General features: G+C 41.3%; 1 protein-coding gene across 1 annotated transcript in view; it reads right to left on the bottom strand.

Annotated features, from left to right (window-relative positions):
- Positions 1 to 20,112, bottom strand: part of Onecut2 (one cut homeobox 2) — a 62,089-nt gene continuing 41,977 nt past the window's right edge. The window contains exon 2 of the mRNA XM_031365868.1: positions 1 to 14,771. Coding sequence (XP_031221728.1) covers positions 14,485 to 14,771 — 287 coding nt within the window. The 3' untranslated portion in view covers positions 1 to 14,484. The remainder of the gene's footprint in view (positions 14,772 to 20,112) is intronic.

The following is a 20,112-nucleotide window of genomic DNA, read 5'->3' as shown; positions in this document are numbered from 1 at the left end:
GATGAATTAAAGCAGTTTATTTGACATTAATTGTAGAATTTACAGCACTACCATTTAATGATAGGGATAAAAATAGAAAGAATCCAGTGTAAGCTGCATTGCAGACCAAATGTCAGGGTGGGAAATGAGCCATCACAAAAATGCAGTCAACAAAGAAATCTTCCCAAAAGAAAGGACTGGGAGCTTATGAGGGCTGAGCAACCTCTCAATAATGAAGCGTGACCTTCACTCCTACCAGGACTTCAGGGCAGCCACAGAATATATATCCTGTTGATTATCCCTGGAAAATCTTTCAGCTCAGTGTGACTTAGTGTATCTGAGATGGGGTAAAATCTGGGTGTAATGTGCTTGGAAACATAAGAGGGTGAAAGGAAGACCGTGGATCAGTATTGGGGCTTATTTATTTATTTATTTATTTACTTATTTTTCAAAGCAGTGTGTTTTCCTGCTTTTCAACACAAGAGGGATTGAATATAAGGACTTACAAGGGTTTGACTAAAATAAAGTCCCCCACCTCCAATTTCCTAAAGATAATACCCATAAAGGCAAATAGACAAAACAAGAGATGTGTGTATGATCTGGGTCTCTTGGCCAGCCCTAAATTTGGCTGAAAATCTACGACAAGGAGTTGGGTTTCCGCTAAAGGATTAGAGTCCTGGATCCACCACCCAGGGCAGGAAAGAGCCAAGTCTGTAGCAGGCGGTCTCAGACTCCACAGCCCCACCCCTGCCACGCCCCCTGTGACATCATAGGTCTCTTCCATTTTCAAACTTTAAAAAAGAGGTGTGGGCAAATTCTCTCTCTACTTCCTCCTTTTTCTCACAATAGTCACTTTTAAATACCACCATAAGGCAATCAATCAAAAGACTAGAAGGAAGGCTCAAAGCCATATAGGCTACCATGTAAAATTAAATAGTGTTTTTTTTTTTAAATCAAAAATAAACATATCTGAGGCCAAGGCCTCATGTGAGAGCTGGGTCATGAGGACAAAAGGAAATATATTGGAACTCGTTTTTACTTCTGTTTTTGCAGTAAGAATTCGCTGGGCAAGAAAGATTCTGCAGATCTCTGCTAGTAAAGCACAGACCTAGTAGAAATATTCCAAGGAGGAGGAATGGCTAGAGTAGGGAAAGGCCAGGATCTTTATCCATAATCCATTGGAACATTTTTCTTTGAGAAAAGCCAAGGCTGCAGAAGAGAAGTCACTAGAAAGCTAGTCAGTTCCTGATTCCCCTGGCCCATGAGATTCTTTGGTATCGTGGGTTTGTAGAGGAGAGACTGAAAGGTTCAAGAGACTGAGAGGAGAAAGAAAAGATATGCTGTTTGGAAATGAGGATGCAAAGCATCCCAAGAAGTTGCTGCTGCATCCTATCAGCCCTTGGCTCCAAATTTCAGTAGCGCTTACTTCACATCACCACCCAGACACTTGTATTCTTGTTTTGGGAAGTCCAGGGAGAGCCAAGTGCTTAGTCTTTCATGATGAGCTAGCTACTGGGTCATACTGTTTGGCCTTGAGTGACTCAAGGTGGTGGTGGTGGTGGTGGGGTGTTGTATTTTACATTTAAGGAAGTATATTCTAATTATGAGACTGTTAGCTCTGTGGCCTGTGCATCCTTAACCTTTCTCCTCAAATAGCGGACTCCCTGACTTTATCTGAAAAAAAGAACTGGGACTGGAGACTAAGCTGCCAGATGGAGCCAAAGGAAGGGAAATGGGAGACTAAGCCAAGTTCTATAACTTTTCGAAAAGGACTTTCAAGCAGAAAAAGAAAAAATAGGCATTAGTGGGCCATGTTTTTGGAAGGTTCGGCAGCTGTGGTTCAAGCCTAAACACGATCAACAGCCAGGGTGACCTGTCTGGCCCTGCTGAGATACAAGAAGACAACTAATCTTTTTCTCCCGTCTTTTTTCCCATCTAAGAACCATGAAGCTAAAATCACTTAGGAATAAAATACTAGGAAACCATGCCTTTGATTCTCAAGGGGTTGCTTCAAAGTTCATAGATGTAAATGTATGCAGATAATAGGTAAAAGATAGGGAAAGGGTGGCTGGGAACACTACTGGATCTTGTAAGAGTCTCTCCTTTCTGGCTTTGGTGAGTAACTGAAATCCTTACAGGAATCAAGATGGAAGAATGTCCTTGAGTGAAGAACTCGGACATACAAGATTACCAAGTTCCCGCCATGCCCTTTACTGTATGAATTAGGATCTATCTGCCTTCATGCTGGCATTTGCTCATGGGTTCTTAGAGAAGTGTTGGGGTCCTAAGAGATTGAGGCTGGAAAATGTGGGACCAGCTCTCTTTAAAGCTAACTGAAAGACATGGAGATCTCTTCCTAGTGCCCCAAACCTACTTTCTAAGCCCAGGCATTATCATTTATTTCCCAAGCAAGGTCCACACACCTCTGAAGGAGGAAAATCCCGGTCAAGTAGAGGGAATTTCAAGGTTCTTGTGTTTCCAAGGAAAAGGACATTCATTGGCACAGAGATTGAGTAAAAACCCTTTAATAACAAAATAACATTCACAATGGAGCTACTTTAGTTGTCTGGAAAACTCAGCTTACACTTGATTCAACGTATCACTTTCCACAGTTTTTTTTAAAAAGGAAATAAAACAGCATAACAAAATATACCTCGAATTTCATAAGACAAGTCTTCTTGGCAAATTCTAGTGAGCCAGACCCCGGTGTCGCTCGCTGTAAGAAGGGCCAGGCATGCTCCTGCCTCACACACCCTTTCGTCTGCTTTGGATCAAAAGTACATTAGAACATTGTAGGTATTATCACATCTGCATCAAGAGGAACCGTTTGAAGGCTTGGGAATATAAGGAGAACTTATACAAATAAATAGTGACGACTTATTGCAGAAGAATATGTAAAAGCTTTCTGGAAGATTAAACACTATTACAATCAAAAGCTGGCTTACAAAAGCTGATCTTAAAGTTCTTGTATCCATTCTCATCTTTGGCAGATTAATATAAGGAGAAAAAAAAAGACTACATTACAAAGCTGTCATTATCACAACCTACTTATAAGGCCGTGCATTCCTTTGCGTCATCAATGAACGGACGTCTCCAGCGTCCTCACTTACACACGCGAGTGATGCTGTGTTGTCTGTTGGTGATTTCCAGAATTCTGCATGACAGACTGGTGTCTCCACCATTACCCCTAATCTCCATTCTCTTCTGCAAGAAGTGCAGAACCGGGCAGCTGATTTGGTTTTACGAGGAGCATTCTGGTATAGGAAATAGGTATGAAGCTCAAGAACGGATCTCAGAACCCAATCATAAGATTATGTTTGCCCAATCCACTGGAACTGAGAAATGCTTTTTGAGATAGAGAGACCTCAAAGACTGGGGGATTCAAACAAGATGGTTTTGGTGAATTGGTCTTAAAAAAAAAACCACCACCACCACCAGCAACAACAACAACAACAACAAAAACCCAAAACCCTTATACTCTCCCTTGGAATATAGACATAGCTTTGTAAGGAGCAATCTAGAGTCATTTCTGACCCTAAGGAGGAAAAGTATGATAGGCCACATGAGTGAAAGTTTAGGGAATGACCACATATTTTTGTCCAAATAACTGGTGGGGTTATCTGTGAGAGTGTACAAATGGGCCAGGGATGGATCATTGATATCAGTGCTCTGTGCATTTCAACTGAGAACTGACAACAGAACCTAATTCCCAAGGGAAAGATCCATAAAAGTGAGGCCTAGATGAACTAACTTTATTGAATACATGGCCCAAGAGGTCTGAACTAATGAACATAAAGCTAGGATTCCCTTTAGTGGAAATTAAAAAAAAATGCAGAAGGAGCTGCTCTCTCCCACTCATTTCTAGCTTGCTCAGCTATGGTGATGGATCAGGGTTATGAGGCTCCCCAGCTGTGGGGTTCTAGTGGCCTAACTCCAACTTGGATGACCTTTCTCATCATAATTCAAACCCGATTCGATCTGACTCATGTTGAAATCCCAACAGATGTGAAGGTATTTTCCAAGGTAATACATTTCCCAAGAAAACCGATATTATCACTGTGTGAGGCCGAACTGTGTACATTTTTCACAGTTTAATGTATACACAACTGTTCACGACTGCTAACAAACGATAGGCACCCATGCATAAATAATGTCTGTTGAACCAAAGGGAAGGATCTAGTACAAAATGAAAAATGTCGCTAGTAAGACCACAATGCATCACACTGCTAAGTTTTTAGCCTCATGCATAAAATTATAGCACTGATTGGCAGTTGCTAATTATAATACTACACTGTTAACACAGAACAATTAGCACAAATGTAGAAAATAACTCTTTTTTTTTTTTCAACAGAGCAAATGAACACAGATTGTTTCTTCAGCAAAATATGAAACTGTAAACTTTGGGCTCATTCTGCAACTTTCCCCAATCCAGAATAAATAAAATCCAAGGGGGGGGGGAAGAAAAATAAAAAGAACATATGTTTCTTTTTTTTTTTTTAAGCGCACATTTTCATCTATTACAAAAGCACAACCTAAACTGTATAAAGCTTTTTTTTTGTCCTTTTTTTCTTTTTTTAAATCACAGTTACCAAAAGAAACAGTGAATAATTTATTACATACGCTATAATAACATTACTCTAAACACTATTATCTATGAGGTATATCTGAGAAAATTCGGTAAGGAATTGCGCGGTCTGCATTGCCAACATGCCCAGGTTCATATTAAAGCTTTGGAACCGTGAGGGACTAGAAAAGGGGACAGTGGGAAGGCAGAAGGAAGAGACGTAGAGAAAGAACCTTTGGTATTATAGTACAAATCTTGCTCTTTGCAGGGATGCGTTGCGAAGCACCACTGTACAGTAAGCCTACCAATGTACTGTTTGGAGGCCCAGTTGAAGCTGAGGTATTCACAGGAAGGATTAAGAAAAGCACAGAGAGGTCCAGACTGGCTAAATCGTTGCTTTGGTTCAAGCAAGGCACTCGTCCCGTGGTAATGTCACACTTTGCAAGTGAAGCATGAGGCTTGGGGGGGTTGTCGCTGGAAGAGGGGTCTGCTAATGGAGATATTTTCTGTGTTCAGGCTGCCATTGCTCTTTCTAGGTCCTCCCTCCTAGGGGCTCAGTAGTCAGAAGGCTGGGGAAGGTGATGTTGCTTATGGGGAATTACACTGCTGGCTTGGTTGAGTTTCTGGTCACCCAGGTGTTCTGGGAATTTTTATTATCAATAGGAATCTGGTGATCAGCTGCTTGGAAAGAAAAGCTTTGCAGGTTTGCCTTGTGTAGGGAGCACGTATATAAGGAGGGCTATCCAGGTAGAAGAGAACTTTCACAGATGCCAACATGGAGCTTGCAAATGTCAGAAAGAAGATAACTGGCTGGACATGGTGGCTCACAGCTGTAAGCCTACCACTAAGTACATAGAGGCTGAAGGATTGGGAGTTCAAAGCCATCCTTTAACACAGTGAGTTTAAAGCTGCCTTGGAACACATAAGACAATGCCTTTTTTTTTTTTTTTTTTTTTTTTTAAGAGAAGGAAGGAAAAGAGAGGTGAAATGGTGTATGTTTCATAGTCTGTAAGTCTGTTGTAAATTCCTCTACTGGCTACACTCTGTTGGTGTGTGGAACGGAGGGGTAAATTGATCTTCCCTTCTTAGCTTTATCGAAGAGCCTCTTTAAATGCTCATTGATAACTACCATGTGAAATGGAAAAATGCTGTGTTCAGTAAAGAGCTCTGGAGAGTAGAGATAGGAATCAGTGTGTAGCTAATTCCCACTTGACCGAAAGCTAAAAAAGATTCACTGGCTAATGTTCTCATCACTTCTGTGAGTGATCCTAATAATGATTTAGTCATAGACTCTAAAAAAAAAAAAAAAAAACTTAAAGAAGAACACTTAATTTTTGATAAGGGAAAAAAGAGAGAAGTAACTTTAACCATGATTTAAACTTATATATCCTTATATATCCATTTGTCTGATATTTTGGATATTTTTCATTTGCAAGGAATATGCTTTAGCATCAAACAACAATAAAGGCTTATTGCATTTCTCTTGTAGATAGAATTGACTTAGAAATGAAATGAGGACTGTTAAGTAAAAATAAATAAATAAATAAAATAAAAAGCTGACAGCTGGAATCGCCTATCAAAAATGATAGTCAAGTATTCCTCTTGATACATGCTGACTTTAGAGTAGCCATAGTAATTCAACTCAATAGGTCACAGGGTTGGGCTTCCTCCTCCCACCAACTGCAAGGTTATTTATTCCAAATGTTGTAATGGGTGCATTCCCAAGTCGTACTACTGTTTGAGTCAATATGCTTCCCAGAGTAGAACCCCTGAATGAGCCCTAGAATGTCAAGGCTGGCCACCTTACTAAGCAAGGATCATACATGACTCTGGATACATAATTTAGGGTGTGGGTGTGTGAAGCTTATTCCTAGAAGGATGAAAATATTAATCCATAGACTACAGCTTCTGTCCGTTGCTAAAGGGTCACTACTTCCTAGACTCAGATAACTACTTTGACCTGGGTCCCAGTGGGGTAACCAAATGGGTCCTAGGGTCCCTTTCAGCTTTCCTACCCAATGCTTATTCCTGTAGTTGCAGTAGCCTGGGGCACTTTTCCATGTGATAGCTCCAGGGCACAGATGGGGAGGGAGCGGGGCTAGGACTGCAAACCATTTCCAAGCAGTGTTCTCCACCAAATTGGAATGGGAACTTGAAAGAACCCAGTGACAGCAGTGTCCCAACTGGCATGCTGAACATGAGGGAGGGGGCAGCAGACAGAAGCAAGAGACACAGAAAATATCCCTTTCTAGGTTAGCAGCCGCCTTCGTCCGCACACATCGTTGTTTCTTTGGGGAGTCTGAGCTGTGGCTGTCCATACCATACGTCAGAAAGAAGAGCTCAAATCATAACAGAGCACAAGCGAAATGCAGACCGCACAGAGAAAGGAATCTTTGGTATCTTTGGTGTCGTCAACACGATTAAAATTACAAATGGAAAAAGTCAGTGAGGTAGCCTTCTTTGGTTCTCACTACAAATAGAAAGTTTTTCCAGTTCTTTTTTTTTTTTTTTTCTTTTTTTTTCTGCTTTTTTCCCTTTTTTGTTTTGTTGCTTTACACGCACACTGAGTTCTTTCTTGGAAGCAGCTAGTATAAGGGTTCTCTCTTTTTGGTTTATGATTTCTTATTTATTTATTTTTATTTTTTTTCCAGTTTCCGTTATAGAAGCCCCCAAAATCCGGGCTGGTGATGTTGGATCTCAGCTCGAGTTCTGAAGCAGGTTCAGGCTGATCAGTCACTGCTTGTCCACAAATCTGCTCTGTTGTTCTGACAGCAAACAAACCGCAGTGCTCTCTGTTGTTTTAAATAACAAACACAAACTATACAGCGCATCTGTCCCAGATGCTGAATAAGTTAAATAAATAAGTTACAATAGAAAGGCTCTGAGGGCCCCGGTAATTAAGAGGTGAAATTTGCCTGGTACCAGGTGGGGCTGTGAACTTAAATTAAATAATTTAATAACTATTAAACCATTTTATAAGTTAGTCCAAGAAGGGAACTACACCCAGATTGTATTTCGTTTTCATTGTAACCTACATTTCTTCCCTGTAACAGAAGTTCACTGCTTTGTGAAGCGCACTACACTAGACTTGTATAGCAGCCAGGGCTTCGCATCTCAGATGCACCACTGCTCTAGATTTTTATAAATAAGAACAAGGAGTAAAATCAAATTAAGGAAGGAGAATTAAATAATTATCTGAATCCTACATGCTAACATACAAGAAACTCATTTAAATAAATTAATCATATTAACACCTTGTTGGGTCACAACTGAAAGAGAAACATTAAAATATAGCTGAGGGGTAGGAAGGGAGTGGTCTTCTATTTTTTATTTTTTTTATTTTTGGTAGACAAAATGGGTCATTTTATTCTAAAGTCTAAGATTAAACCAAAGCAGCAAAGTATATAATATAACTTCTAAAGCTTTATCGCATTAGAGACCACTTTGATGTGACAAACGTGGAGGAAAAATCATCACCCCTCCCCTCAACACACACTATCTAACAGAACCTCCACAAGACCACACCTTTGTTCTTTCAACCCTGGAAACCTGACCCCGCTTTCTGCCACTGGTTTGCACTGTACTCTGCATAACCCCTCATCTCCCCCCACCCTTTTTTTGGTTCTTTTTAAGGTCTTTGGATTTAGCTTTAGTTATGAGAGATCCAGAATAAAGCTATTCAACCAAAGTTGTCGTTAAACATCTAACACAGACAGTGAAATACTATCCAACATCCCGCCTAAAGTCGTTGGCCGTGGCTGCGCCCAAATGAAAGTGATCTCAAGTATCGTGATGAATGAAGATGGCGAGATGCTTTTGCTTGACATCTCTACACTTTGGTTCTCAGCATTACAAGAAACAACGAAGACAAGGTACATTGTCAAAGTATCACATACATGTTGCATGGTGATTTGAAATTTATTTATTGTAACAGGTTACAATTTATGTATTGAGCACGTCTGTACACACTTGCGTGTACACAGTCTAGACACCTCTAGGCAATGTAGGTGGATGTAAAGTCAACTGTGAGGCTACATGTTGAAGTGTGTATCTAGATCTGTATACATTCAAGATCACAGACTGTACAAATGTCAGGCAAACTTATCTGACAAGGACAAGGTCTATGCCAAGTAAAATGACTGCTGCTAAAAATGGAGCCAGGTGGAAAATCCCCATGGAATGACTAGCCTTTGGTGATTCTTTTTCCCTACGTATATTTTTTTTCCCACTAGAAAATATATAAGCTGGGTAATGTCAACCAGCCTAACTCAGAGCCTAGAGATAGAGCTCAGACTCTTATCTTCCACTGCCCTATGACTATTTATGAGTAACTTGACATCAAATGGGCACTTGAGGTCCTGTGGACTTATAGCATAACTCATGGGCACTAATGAAAAGGTTTGCATATATATATGTATATATATATATATACATATATATATACATACATATATAAGTGATATATATGATTCTATGTTATTTTAAGACTAAGTTTTGTTTTCTTAAGTACTTGGGACTTTCTAAGATAAATCAATCATCCATCTACCCTTACCTTGCAAAACAACCCCAAAGCATTGATAGAAAAATAGGACTTAGGGCATCCACAGTTCAAGCAACCACCTGGGGTAACTGCTCTTCTTAAGTGGGACTTTTTTCTTTTCTTTTCTTTTCTGTTTTACAACTGGTCTCTGCGGTCAACGGCACAGAACTGTTAAACTATCCAGCTTTGCAAATAGCCATCAGGGAGGCTCTCTCCCTTCGTCTTCACCTGCTTCCTGCTCAATCACTTGGTTAGACTAGCAAGTTTGAATCAGAGCATTACTGTCCTGTAACAACAGAACAGTAAAAAATCAGCCCTGGTTGGGTAGGAATCTAGAAAAGATATTGTCAAAGTTGTGTCTGGACCATGTGGTCCATATTAACCATAGACACCTACTTTCTCCTGTTTTAAATGACCCTATTTTTTTTTTTAACAACCTTGGAACTTAGTCTGTTTGTAGATTTTGAAAAATTCCAATTAGACAAGCTCCCAAAGACACATTTCCTCCAAACGTGTGTTTTCATGACATTTTGATATTATCAAGCTAATAGACCCATCCATTAACATTTTTGATAGTGGAAAGGTTCCTCTCTGTACCTACTGACTATTTGTTTGAAAATCATTCAGTTTTAGTTTTCAGGCATTAAGACACGAATGCCCAACATAGACAATGTTTGATTATTTAGATTTTAATTGTTAGCATTTGGCTTTGAAACTCACTGCTTGCCTTGGGAAACTTTGCGTGGGCATGTGTTCTTTCGTGTATTCGATTTACCTTCCTAGGTTTTGTTTTGCTTTAGTTTGAACTGACAATAAGATTGGCTTTCCAAAGCCGGAGCTGCTAAGAGCTTTTGGAAAAACAGAAACCATGTATCCAACTCTGATCTTTCCTTCCTGCCTCAGATTAGCCTGTACCACTATGTGGTACAAACCAAATATGCTTTTACATTATGGGAAAATCTTTTAAATACTGGAATTAAATTTTATTATTGTCACTGTACTTTTAATATATTAGCTCTCCTTTTAAAAGAATTCTAAGATGAAGGAATCGAATCTTCATTATTAAAATCACATGGAAAACAAAAGTAAAGCTTAGTTAGAGGAAGGCTGAAGGAAAATTATACCTTTCACTCAATAGCTTTGGATTCCTGTCACCCCATGAAGGTGACATTTGGTTGTGAACTATTCTCTCACAGCGTCCCACTGTTGCTGATGGTGGCAGAAGCCTTGAACTTTTTTTAGATTAAGAATGTAGACTGTAGGCTATGGCCAAGTCCAAGTGGTTATTCTCTCTGAAACTGTTATTTAAACTAAAAAGTATAAAGGCTTTGAGAAAAGACACTGGATTAAATTCTATAACCTTTCGGTATACCACTCTTTCTTTCATCTCTCTAGCAAAACGATATTTTGTATGGCCTGAAATTTGGATACATATGTGTATAGATGCACATACACATTTATGTGTATATCATACACATTTATGTGTATGTGTGTGTATAAGTAACTTTTTGAAGGCAAGTATTCTCTTTGATATGATCTGAGATGGAAGAGACATTTATCAAGAGTTTCTAGAGGGGAGTTCTTGCCTTTTTCCTTCATGCCATCATCTTCCAAGGATACAAAGCCCCAAATGCTCTTAATTAGTGTCAGTTACAAACCAAAGCAAGATGCTTCGTTCTGCAGTCTGTATTCAAGCAGAACCACTGTTCCCATTGTTCACAAGTCACAAGGACGCATTTAGTAAGACCCAAGTTAATATTCATCTGATCCAGCTGAAATGGGAGCAAGCCTCTGAAGAAATAAGCTTTTTCTTGGTCATTTGACCATTGGTCCATGGATTATAAGCAAGGGACAAGCAGAAAGTGAAAGGACCACTCCCTAGATAGGACAAATTACGAAAATAACACAGGGTCACATTCTCTCAGCTCTAGATATGATGCCCCCTCCACAGGACTGCCCACACTGGGTAACAAAGAGGCAAGGCAGATGATGTGGCTCTCCAGGGACAGGAATCTGGAACTCTCCTCACAGTCTGCTGTATGTTTTTTCTCCAAGACTAAGAAATCTTTCCCAACAATCCTGTTCTACCCAAGTGCCATCTATGATTGCACTCAAGCTTGTCAGTGCAAACTGGTACTTACTACCCTGAGGAGACCTGATTGACCTATTTCAATAGAAGTTGGAATTCCCCACAAAGAAGCCTCTGTTGGATCTACTCACTGAGAGAAATCTAGAGCACCCTGATGGATAAGGGCATCTACTGGAAAATGGATTTCTGGTGTTCTGTTCCACAGTAGACAGGAATGAATCACCAAGCATTCCCAGGGATGACAGAGGAGAAGTTCCCTACTGTCAGGAGCACAGCTCTGAGCTAGTCTGGTGGATAAACCTGACTTATCATGGTTGAGGCATAGAATAGAGAGGACTAAATACAATTAAAAGTTCACATCATGAATCCATTCATCAACAGGTTACATATAGAAATGCTTAAATGGACTTTCAACTTTTACCATAAACTTACATAGAAATATGTATACTGCCAGACAACCACAGTGGCTAATTAACTCTGGAACGGCATGAGAAATGAACACAGTTGTGAATTGAATGCTCAATAAATGGTGCGTATGACAAAACAAAAAGCTGGACAGCAAAAATTTTGGGTTATCACCAATGAGGGTTAATCTATATGTGTACTCGTACATTTAATATATATATCTATATATATATCTTTCTTTAGAAATGCAACTTTACAGCTGATCTTTTTTTCTTAAAAAGCTAATAGAAAAGTAGAAACTGGCAATTCTTTTTACATGTTTCCCCACCCCCAAATGAAGCCCTGTTAATATGTGGCAATCACATGAAGATGAGGTTGTAAATTTCTCTATAAATTCTTTGGTTCTGGAAAGGATGGATCACCTAGACTCCTACCCCCGATCCTTGCTCCCCTTCCCTCCCCCAATGATGAGACTGAACACAGAAGCAACCAAGTTTAAGGGTTAAGCCACGGACATTCAAGCGACAATAGTATTTCCCATGCTCTGCTAAAGAGAGAAAGGAACATCTTTAAATATCCCGACATCTCAAATTTGGAGTCCATGGAACCTTATGTGTAGGGGGGGATTCCATGTTGGGTAAAAAGCCATAAAACAAAACTAAAAGGAAACAATAAAATCAAACAAATGACCCTTTCCTTTTGTTGCTTAAAGAAACAAAATCGATTACCTTTGTACAGATCAATGATGCTATAAGTATTTTAGCCAGGCAAAAGAAGGTAATGAACTGAGACAAAAAGGTGTGAGAATCCTCATCTTTGGTATTGTAGCTGTTGAGGTTTCTGTTGCTCTGTTTCCATGTTCTTTTGAAAAACTGCATAGGCACAAATTAAAGACAATCTTCAACGTTAAGATTACTAAGTGAGTTGTCATATGAAGCAGCAGCCATTGAGGCTCTTCTGTACTTTGATTTGTGTCTCAACCCTTTCTTTCAAATCTGCTTCCAAAAAAAATAAAAAATAAGAGTGTCCCAAAAGGTCTGTTTGAACACAGTGTGTCTTCGGTGGTTTTGTTGTTTCTTAATTCTAGCGTGCTTTTTCCGTTGGTGGTGATTTCCAGTGATTGATGGAATCATTTACTCATTCAATGGGACAGTTCTGTTTGTTGCAGAAGTAGGTGCAGAAAAAGTTTCTTTGGTTTCAATTAAGTAATTCATACAAAAGTCAGTCTCAAGTGTCTGTAAAGACTCAATCGCAGCTTTTGGCCTGCTCCGAACACCCCGTGGTGCCCACCTGGGGCCATTCACTGGTAAATATGCACATAGTGACCTTTGTAATCTCCCGGAGTTCTGTGGGCCCTCTTCCACTTGCTAGAGGAAGGTGACAACCAGAGCTGGCCTGGTGAAGCCACTGCCTGGATGTTTGGCTAATGTCATTGATGTAGCTGGTCTGCTCAGCCAGGTGGTGAGCCCAAGACAAGAGCCGAAAGCCACTCGGAGTTACAGAGGTGCTCTGTTCTCTAAAAGTAATCACAGTATTTGTAGGCTAGAAAATGGCAGGTAACAAAGGTCTTTGGTTTGCAGTAATTCTGCTTCTTTGGTGTGCTGTGTTCTCTCCAGATTCTGTTGGCTGTTTTACAAGGATGAATCAGCAATGGAAGAGAGTTAGGAAGAGATGACAGGAAGTGGCTTATTAAACTGTTTTTTTGTAGAAAACAATAGAGACATCCCAACTAATGGGATGGAATAGGGAACAACATGAATCAGCAAGAACGAGAATGAACCACAGTCGTAATGCACATAGGAGGAATTGGGTGATTAGTAAATCAAGGGCACAGTTATGATCTAAAAAAATCTAGATCTTTTTAAATGATGCATTTGCTCCTGTACTGTAACAGTTAAATTGGCCTCCTGAGTGTGCATCTGCGTTATGTACAAACAGAATTTGTAACAAACTGCAAAATGTGCTTGAAGCCATATTCCCAATAATTCCCTAATGACTTCACAACAATAAAGACTGATGTAAACCGCCTTGTCAAACTGGATGCATTGAAGCCAGAACCTTCCTTATTTCTGTTTATCTTCGTTGTGCTTGATACTTTGAGCTCAAGTGAATTGACATTTTTTTTTTTTTGACGGATCCAGAAGACCACATGAGATTTCCAGGAGGTAAGGAAATGAAAAATTGTAAATTGAAATCAAAGCTTTCTAAACTATCTAGTGAAAAGATGCCTGAGTTGGAAAAACATGTCCTTGTTTTTTTTTTTTTATTGAATTCCATATTTAAAACTTGTGCTCAGTAATTACCATTCTGATTTTTTTTTTGTAATGTTATGGCTGAGAATTTTAATGTACTGTGATATAAAGAGGCTAAGCACTTGGGGAGCAAATGAGGCCTTTCTTGTTAAATTCTTCTCTTAACGTAGTATTTTGGAATCCTAAACTATGTCTGTACTCAGGCCAAGTACCCATTATGACTCATGGGAAACTAATGTTAGCAAGAGGTTGACTGGGCCTGAATAGGCTGATTGATGCTTACAGCTACACTGAGCTTGGTTGACACTGTGCTGTAATTAACTCACTCCAAGAAGGCCCCATTTAGATCTCTGGGATGCTTAGCATACTCAGAGGATAGTGTCTGGTCCAAAGAGATTAACTTTCAGCGTGCACTTGGACTCTGTAGCCACTTAAAATGAAACAAAAGAAAATGGACACCTGGCCTATGATTACAGCTAGATTAGAAGTTTCAAGAGAATTGTGCTTTCAAGTCACCAGTGAAGGGCCCCAGCTAAGAATCGGATGTCTTTGTGATTTTTTTTTTTTTTTTTGGTTTGGTTTGGTTTTGGTTTTGGTTTTTGGTATGTGTTGTCCTCATTTGGAGATGACTTGTGCCCAGGTGAGAGTCCTTGCATCATGCTTTGGTACAAGTGCTGGAAGTGGATGAAGAACCCCCTGTGCCTAGGTCATCTTGCCATTTCTCCAGGCTGCGGCGCCGGGCATTCATGAAGAAGTTACTGACAGTGGTCAGCTCCAGCCCGAGTTGCTGGGAAATGGTAATCTGCATTTCCTTGGAAGGGCGCTTATTCTCCTTGAAGATGGCAAAGAGTGTTCGGCGTTGGAGGTCCGTGAACACCAGGCGGGATTTCTTCTGGGAGTTGTTCCTGTCTTTGTTTGGTTCTTGTTCTTTGCGTTTGCATGCTGGAGGGGAAAGAAGAAAAGAAAAAGGGAAGGAGTCAGCATACTGTGAGGACCCGACAGGGAAGGGGAGCCATGGAAAACATTGACAAAGCCATAGAGGGGATGGAGACTGTTAAGCTTTATGGCATAGATTGCCCAAATGTCAATAGCAGGCCAACCTAGTTTATCTTGGTGATGGAGGGCGTCACTTAGCAAGTGAGGATCAGAAGAAAGGAGAAGAGCCTTTCTTCAGTTTCACACGGTCTAGTTTGGATCTGACTCAACTTGTTTTTTCCTTTTTCTTTTACTCCCATCCCTCTGTGCCTGCTTAACTCTGAAATCAGCTGTGGTTAAAGAAGCCATGCACCAGAGGGAGAACTGGTGGTGGTGGTGGCAGTGGTGGTGGTGGTGGTGGTGGGGTTGCCCTTTGCACATTCACCTTCTGGAACTGTTGTTAGTTGGGCTGAAATAATTCACTCCAGACACACAAAACAAGGCTTACAATTCACATGATTCCAGACATTGTGGACAGGATGGGAATCAAGGTGATGAAGTGAAGGCATCCTAATCCAAATCCTGTCCATCCAGATGTTTATAAAGCAGAACAACAACAACAGCAGCAGCAACAACAACAACAGCAGCAGCATCAACAACAACAACAGCAGCAGCAGCAACAACAACACAACAGCAGTAACAACAACAGCAGCAACAACAACAGCAACAACAACAGCAGCAGCAGCAACAACAATCACAGCAGCAGCAGCAACAGCAACAACAACAACAAGCAACAACAATAGCAACAACAACAGCAGCAACAACAACAACAGCAGCAGCAGCAACAACAGCAGCAACAACAACCACAGCAACAACAACAACAAGCAACAACAATAACAACAGCAACAACAACAGCAACAACAGTAGCAAGAACAATCACAGCAGCAACAGCAGCAACAACAACAACAACAGCAACAGCAGCAGCAACAACAGCAACAGCAGCAACAACAACAGCAGCAGCAGCAACAGTAACAACAGCAGAAACAACAACCACAGCAGCAGCAACAACAACAAGCAACAACAATGACAACAGCAACAACAGCAGCAACAACAGCAGCAAGAACAATCACAGCAGCAACAGCAGTAACAACAGTAGCAGCAACAACAACAACAGCAACAGCAACAACAACAGCAGCAGCAACAACAGCAGCAACAACAGCAGCAACAACAACCACAGCAGCAACAGCAACAAGAACAAGCAACAACAAGAACAACAGCAGCAACAACAACAGTAGCAACAACAACAACAATAGCAGCAACAACAACAACCACAGCAGCAACAACAACAACAGTAGCAACAACAACAACAAGCAGCAACAACAAATCATGGAAAAATTGATTTAGTCAGTTCTATTTTGACCACTTTAAAGAGAAGCCAATACAGGAAAACAGGTGTGTGTGTGTGTGTGGTGGGTTGGGAGTAGGAAAAGAAGTGGAAATTACAATAGCCTTTAGTGTCCTATGTATGTTTATTACCATATGCTTTGATTTTGTCGATGTGAGCAGCTACATGTGAATGAAATACGTGACCAGGACATTATTTTATCCATCAGGATAAAACAATCTCCCTAAGTCAGCATCCTCTTAGAAGGCAGTGACCAATTTCGTCTGATACGCCTAACTGACCCTTTGGAACAGGGATATAAGTTATACTTGGCACAATGGGGACAAATGATACCTTGACTCAGGATATTAGGATCTTCCCTCTGAAACTTCACAAGCCAAACCATTGTCTGTACTGTCCTCAACATTATTAACTTCCTAAATCCTACAGAGCCTCTCACTGAGCTCTTAGCACTCAGTGGCTTTTCTAGCCCAAAGTTCCAAAGTCCTCCCACAATCCTCCTAAAATTAACATGGTTAGGTCATTATGGCCACACCCCACTTCTGATACCAATTTGTCTTAGATTGTGTTCTATTCTTATTATGAAACCCCATGACTAAAAGCAACTTAGGAAAGAGTTTTATTTACATCATCATCAGAAGCTGTGAGGGCAGAAAGTCAAGCAGGGTGGGAACTAGAGGCAGGAGCTGATGCAGAGGCTAAAGAGGGATGCTGCTTATTGGCTTGCTCCTTATGTCTTGCTCAGCCTCCTTTCTTATAGCACCTAGGACTACCTCCAGTTCAGGGATGGCACCATCCACAACAGGCTGGGCCCTCCCCCATCAATTACTAATTAAGAAAATGCATTACAGCTGGATTTTATTGAGGCATTTTCTCAATTGAGACTCCCTCCTTTCAAATAATTCTAGCTTGTGTGAGGTTGATATAAAACTAGCCAGCACATATGGTTCTCAGACTCAGAAGGGCTAAATAACGCAGTTCATAGACGTCACAGTGTTGTGTTGAGACATGAAAACAGGGGTTACCAAGTTTTGAGAGAGTCTTAAGCTTCCTGAGAGTGTTTCAATGGTGTTACCTGGGAAAGTACAGGGGGAGCTAGGTTGGATAGCCTTTTCTACAGTCAAATTTCACTGGGTACCTGACCTCTAGGATGGGACTTTCTGTTGCTGAGTGGTGAATAGATGCTTTTCTGCACATCTCATAGCACTGATGTATATGTATGCCTAGACCTTTTTTTGTTTGTTTGTTTTTCAAGACAGGGTTTCTCTGGGTAGCCCTGGCTGTCCTGGTACTCACTCTGTAGACCAAGCTGGCCTCGAACTCAGAAATCTGCCTGCCTCTCGTATGCCTAGACCTTAGCCCAGGCATTTCTGCACATTGTACTCTGAAGTGACACATCAATGTACTTGTGAGTTTAGAATCTGTTGTTATCTAGCTGCTTATAGACCCTTACCAAACTCTTATACTGAGATAGTAAAGGGGGCAGCATTAGGAGGGTGGGGTTGGGGAGAAGTGACTAGCTCATGGGGGTGGAGCTGTCTTGAGTAGGACTAGTATTCTTATAGGAGTGTTAGTGGGGAGGCTCTGCAATACCCTCATCCCCGAACCAGGAAGCCCGTCCCTGATCTTTTATTCTCCAGCCTGCAGAACTGAGAAAAATGAACTTCAGGATGATATTTTGCCATAGCAGCTGGAATGGACTGGAAGAAGATTTAACTCAAGGACAACACTCGTGAAGAAAGTGTTCTGTAAACTGAAGCTTCTCACGCCTAACTTGAAGACACTATCTATGCTCCATACAGACACAAAGAGGACTCATTCAGGAAGTATACAAGATTTGACAGTATCCTCCAAGGGCCACAGGAGTAGAGGGACTTCTGGTGGGAAAACTGTTGGGGCATGTCAGTTTTAGCAAAAAATTTCTTCCTGGTTTGTCCTTCTTTCATTAAGAAGAAAAAGGAGGAGGAGGAGGAAGAGGAGGGAAAGGAGGAAGATGAGGAAGGAAGGAAGGAAGGAAGGAAGGAAAGGAAGGGAGAAAGAGAGAGAGAAAGAGAGAGAGAAAGGGAGAGAGAGAGAGAGAGAGAGAGAGAGAGAGAGAGAGAGAGAGAGAGAGAGAGAGAGAGAGAGAGAGAGTCCATACTCTCTTGGAGGGCTTAGGGTTTTCTCACGAGGGGCGAGTCCCTGGCAGTGTGATGTCAGACGGCAGTTACTGAGACTTTCTGCTACTCTGCCCTTGCACACTTTCCCTTGTGCACTTCTTCGTGCATGCCTGCCCCTACCCACACCACCAGGTTCTCACAGCTTGCTGAATCATGTAGGTTCCCATCTGGCTGCCATAAGCTCCTGGCGAGACTCACGTGTTACGTTTCAGTTCATCTATCAAAGTGATTCTGAACTTGAGGATGTGTCGGAGTCACCCGAAGAGCACTTTACAAATACAGGTGTGGATGCCACCTGGCTTTACAGGGTTGAGGTGGGGGTGGCACTGAGATTCTGCATCATTCATTAGCTTCTAGATGATGCTGTCTCAGATGGTCCCCTTGCCTCAGTCTGAATAACTTGTGTTCTAAAATATCTTCCAGGAGCACCTGCTTATGTTGAAAGCTCTGTGGCCGGAGGTACCTGGGTTCAAATTTTGAATTCTACTTCTAAGGCTTGAGGTCATCAGAGTAGCCTAACCTTTCAAGACCCCTGCTCCTGAGCCAGATAAGAAAACCACAGTGCCAGCTTCCACTCACTGTACTACCCCAGCATCTTTGAGCTATAGACACTAGGCAGCATGGTTATCATCTTAAAAGGAGATAAGTGGAGGGATGGCTAGGTAGTGACCATGGGGATCCCGAGGCCAAGCTTCCTCCTCTCCTTCCACAGACCAGCACCCATTGCAAGGGGAGGGGCCCCTGTGTGTGCGGGGGGGGGGCAGTGGTTAGGACTCCGCTCCTGAGATTTTTGAGGGGTACTGTGCTCCCCACAGGCTCTTCTGAGATGTGAGAAGCAATGTGCTTCACCACATTGCCACTTCAGGTCCTCAGACCCCCGGCTCTGCCCCAACCTCCTGGGGTGAAGTCTTCATCTGGAGGATTCAGAATAAATATCGATGCACAATTATCACCTGATAAAAATCTGAGCAAATAGCTTCTGTAAACATTGGCTAAAGTCCTCTGTCAACTCACCCTCCTCCAGATTAGTCACCAGCCCTCAGTTTTCATACCAATATTGATCACCCTTCAGGCAAGCCTCTGTTTGTGTTTTTAGGAGGCTGACTACACTGTGTGGGAGAAGCCCACACTGATTTGTCAGATCATATTTAGTGAGCTACAGGTAAGATAGATATTTCTATGCTTAGGAAAATATTAGATGCTTAAAATGTTCAGCATTGCCCCTCACCCATGTGAAGTTGGGCATTGATTAGACTCCATTGATGAGCTATAAAAATGAGGACATGAAATTGGGAGAGGGATGAGAAAGAGAGACACGTGGAAGGAACTGGAAGCAGGGATGGGGAAGGGGCATGATCAAAACACATCGTATGGATATATTAAAATTCTCAAAGAGTAAGTCAAAATATTATGTTAAAATAAGCAAAAAAAGTCAGTTGCTCAGGAATAGAATGAAATAAAGTTTTATTTGCTTTGAAAGTCTAAAAAAAAAAATAGTCAACAGATGCAATGACATGTAGTGTGGGGTTGTGAACCCCAGTACTCTTAAAAGAAGCCACTGAGCCAGCTATCCCCAGAGGCACAGGTAATCTGCAAATGGTTCAGATATTAAGATACTACATTCTATAGTCCATACATACCCATTTCTGAATGGCTAGGAAAGTGCCAAGTGGCTCTCTACAACTAAGGAATGTGTCAGAGACAGCACATAACAGCAGATGTTCACAGGCAGTGTTGCCACAGCCCAGGGCTGGTCAGTCCTACCCAGCTTCCAGCTGCCTGAGGGAAATTTTGTGACAGATAG

This window comes from Mastomys coucha, unplaced genomic scaffold (genome assembly GCF_008632895.1).
Source record: "Mastomys coucha isolate ucsf_1 unplaced genomic scaffold, UCSF_Mcou_1 pScaffold13, whole genome shotgun sequence".
NCBI classification, from domain to species: Eukaryota; Metazoa; Chordata; class Mammalia; order Rodentia; family Muridae; genus Mastomys; species Mastomys coucha.
The sequence above is the reverse complement of the archived record's forward strand: the minus strand, read 5'-3'. Positions and strand labels throughout refer to the sequence as shown.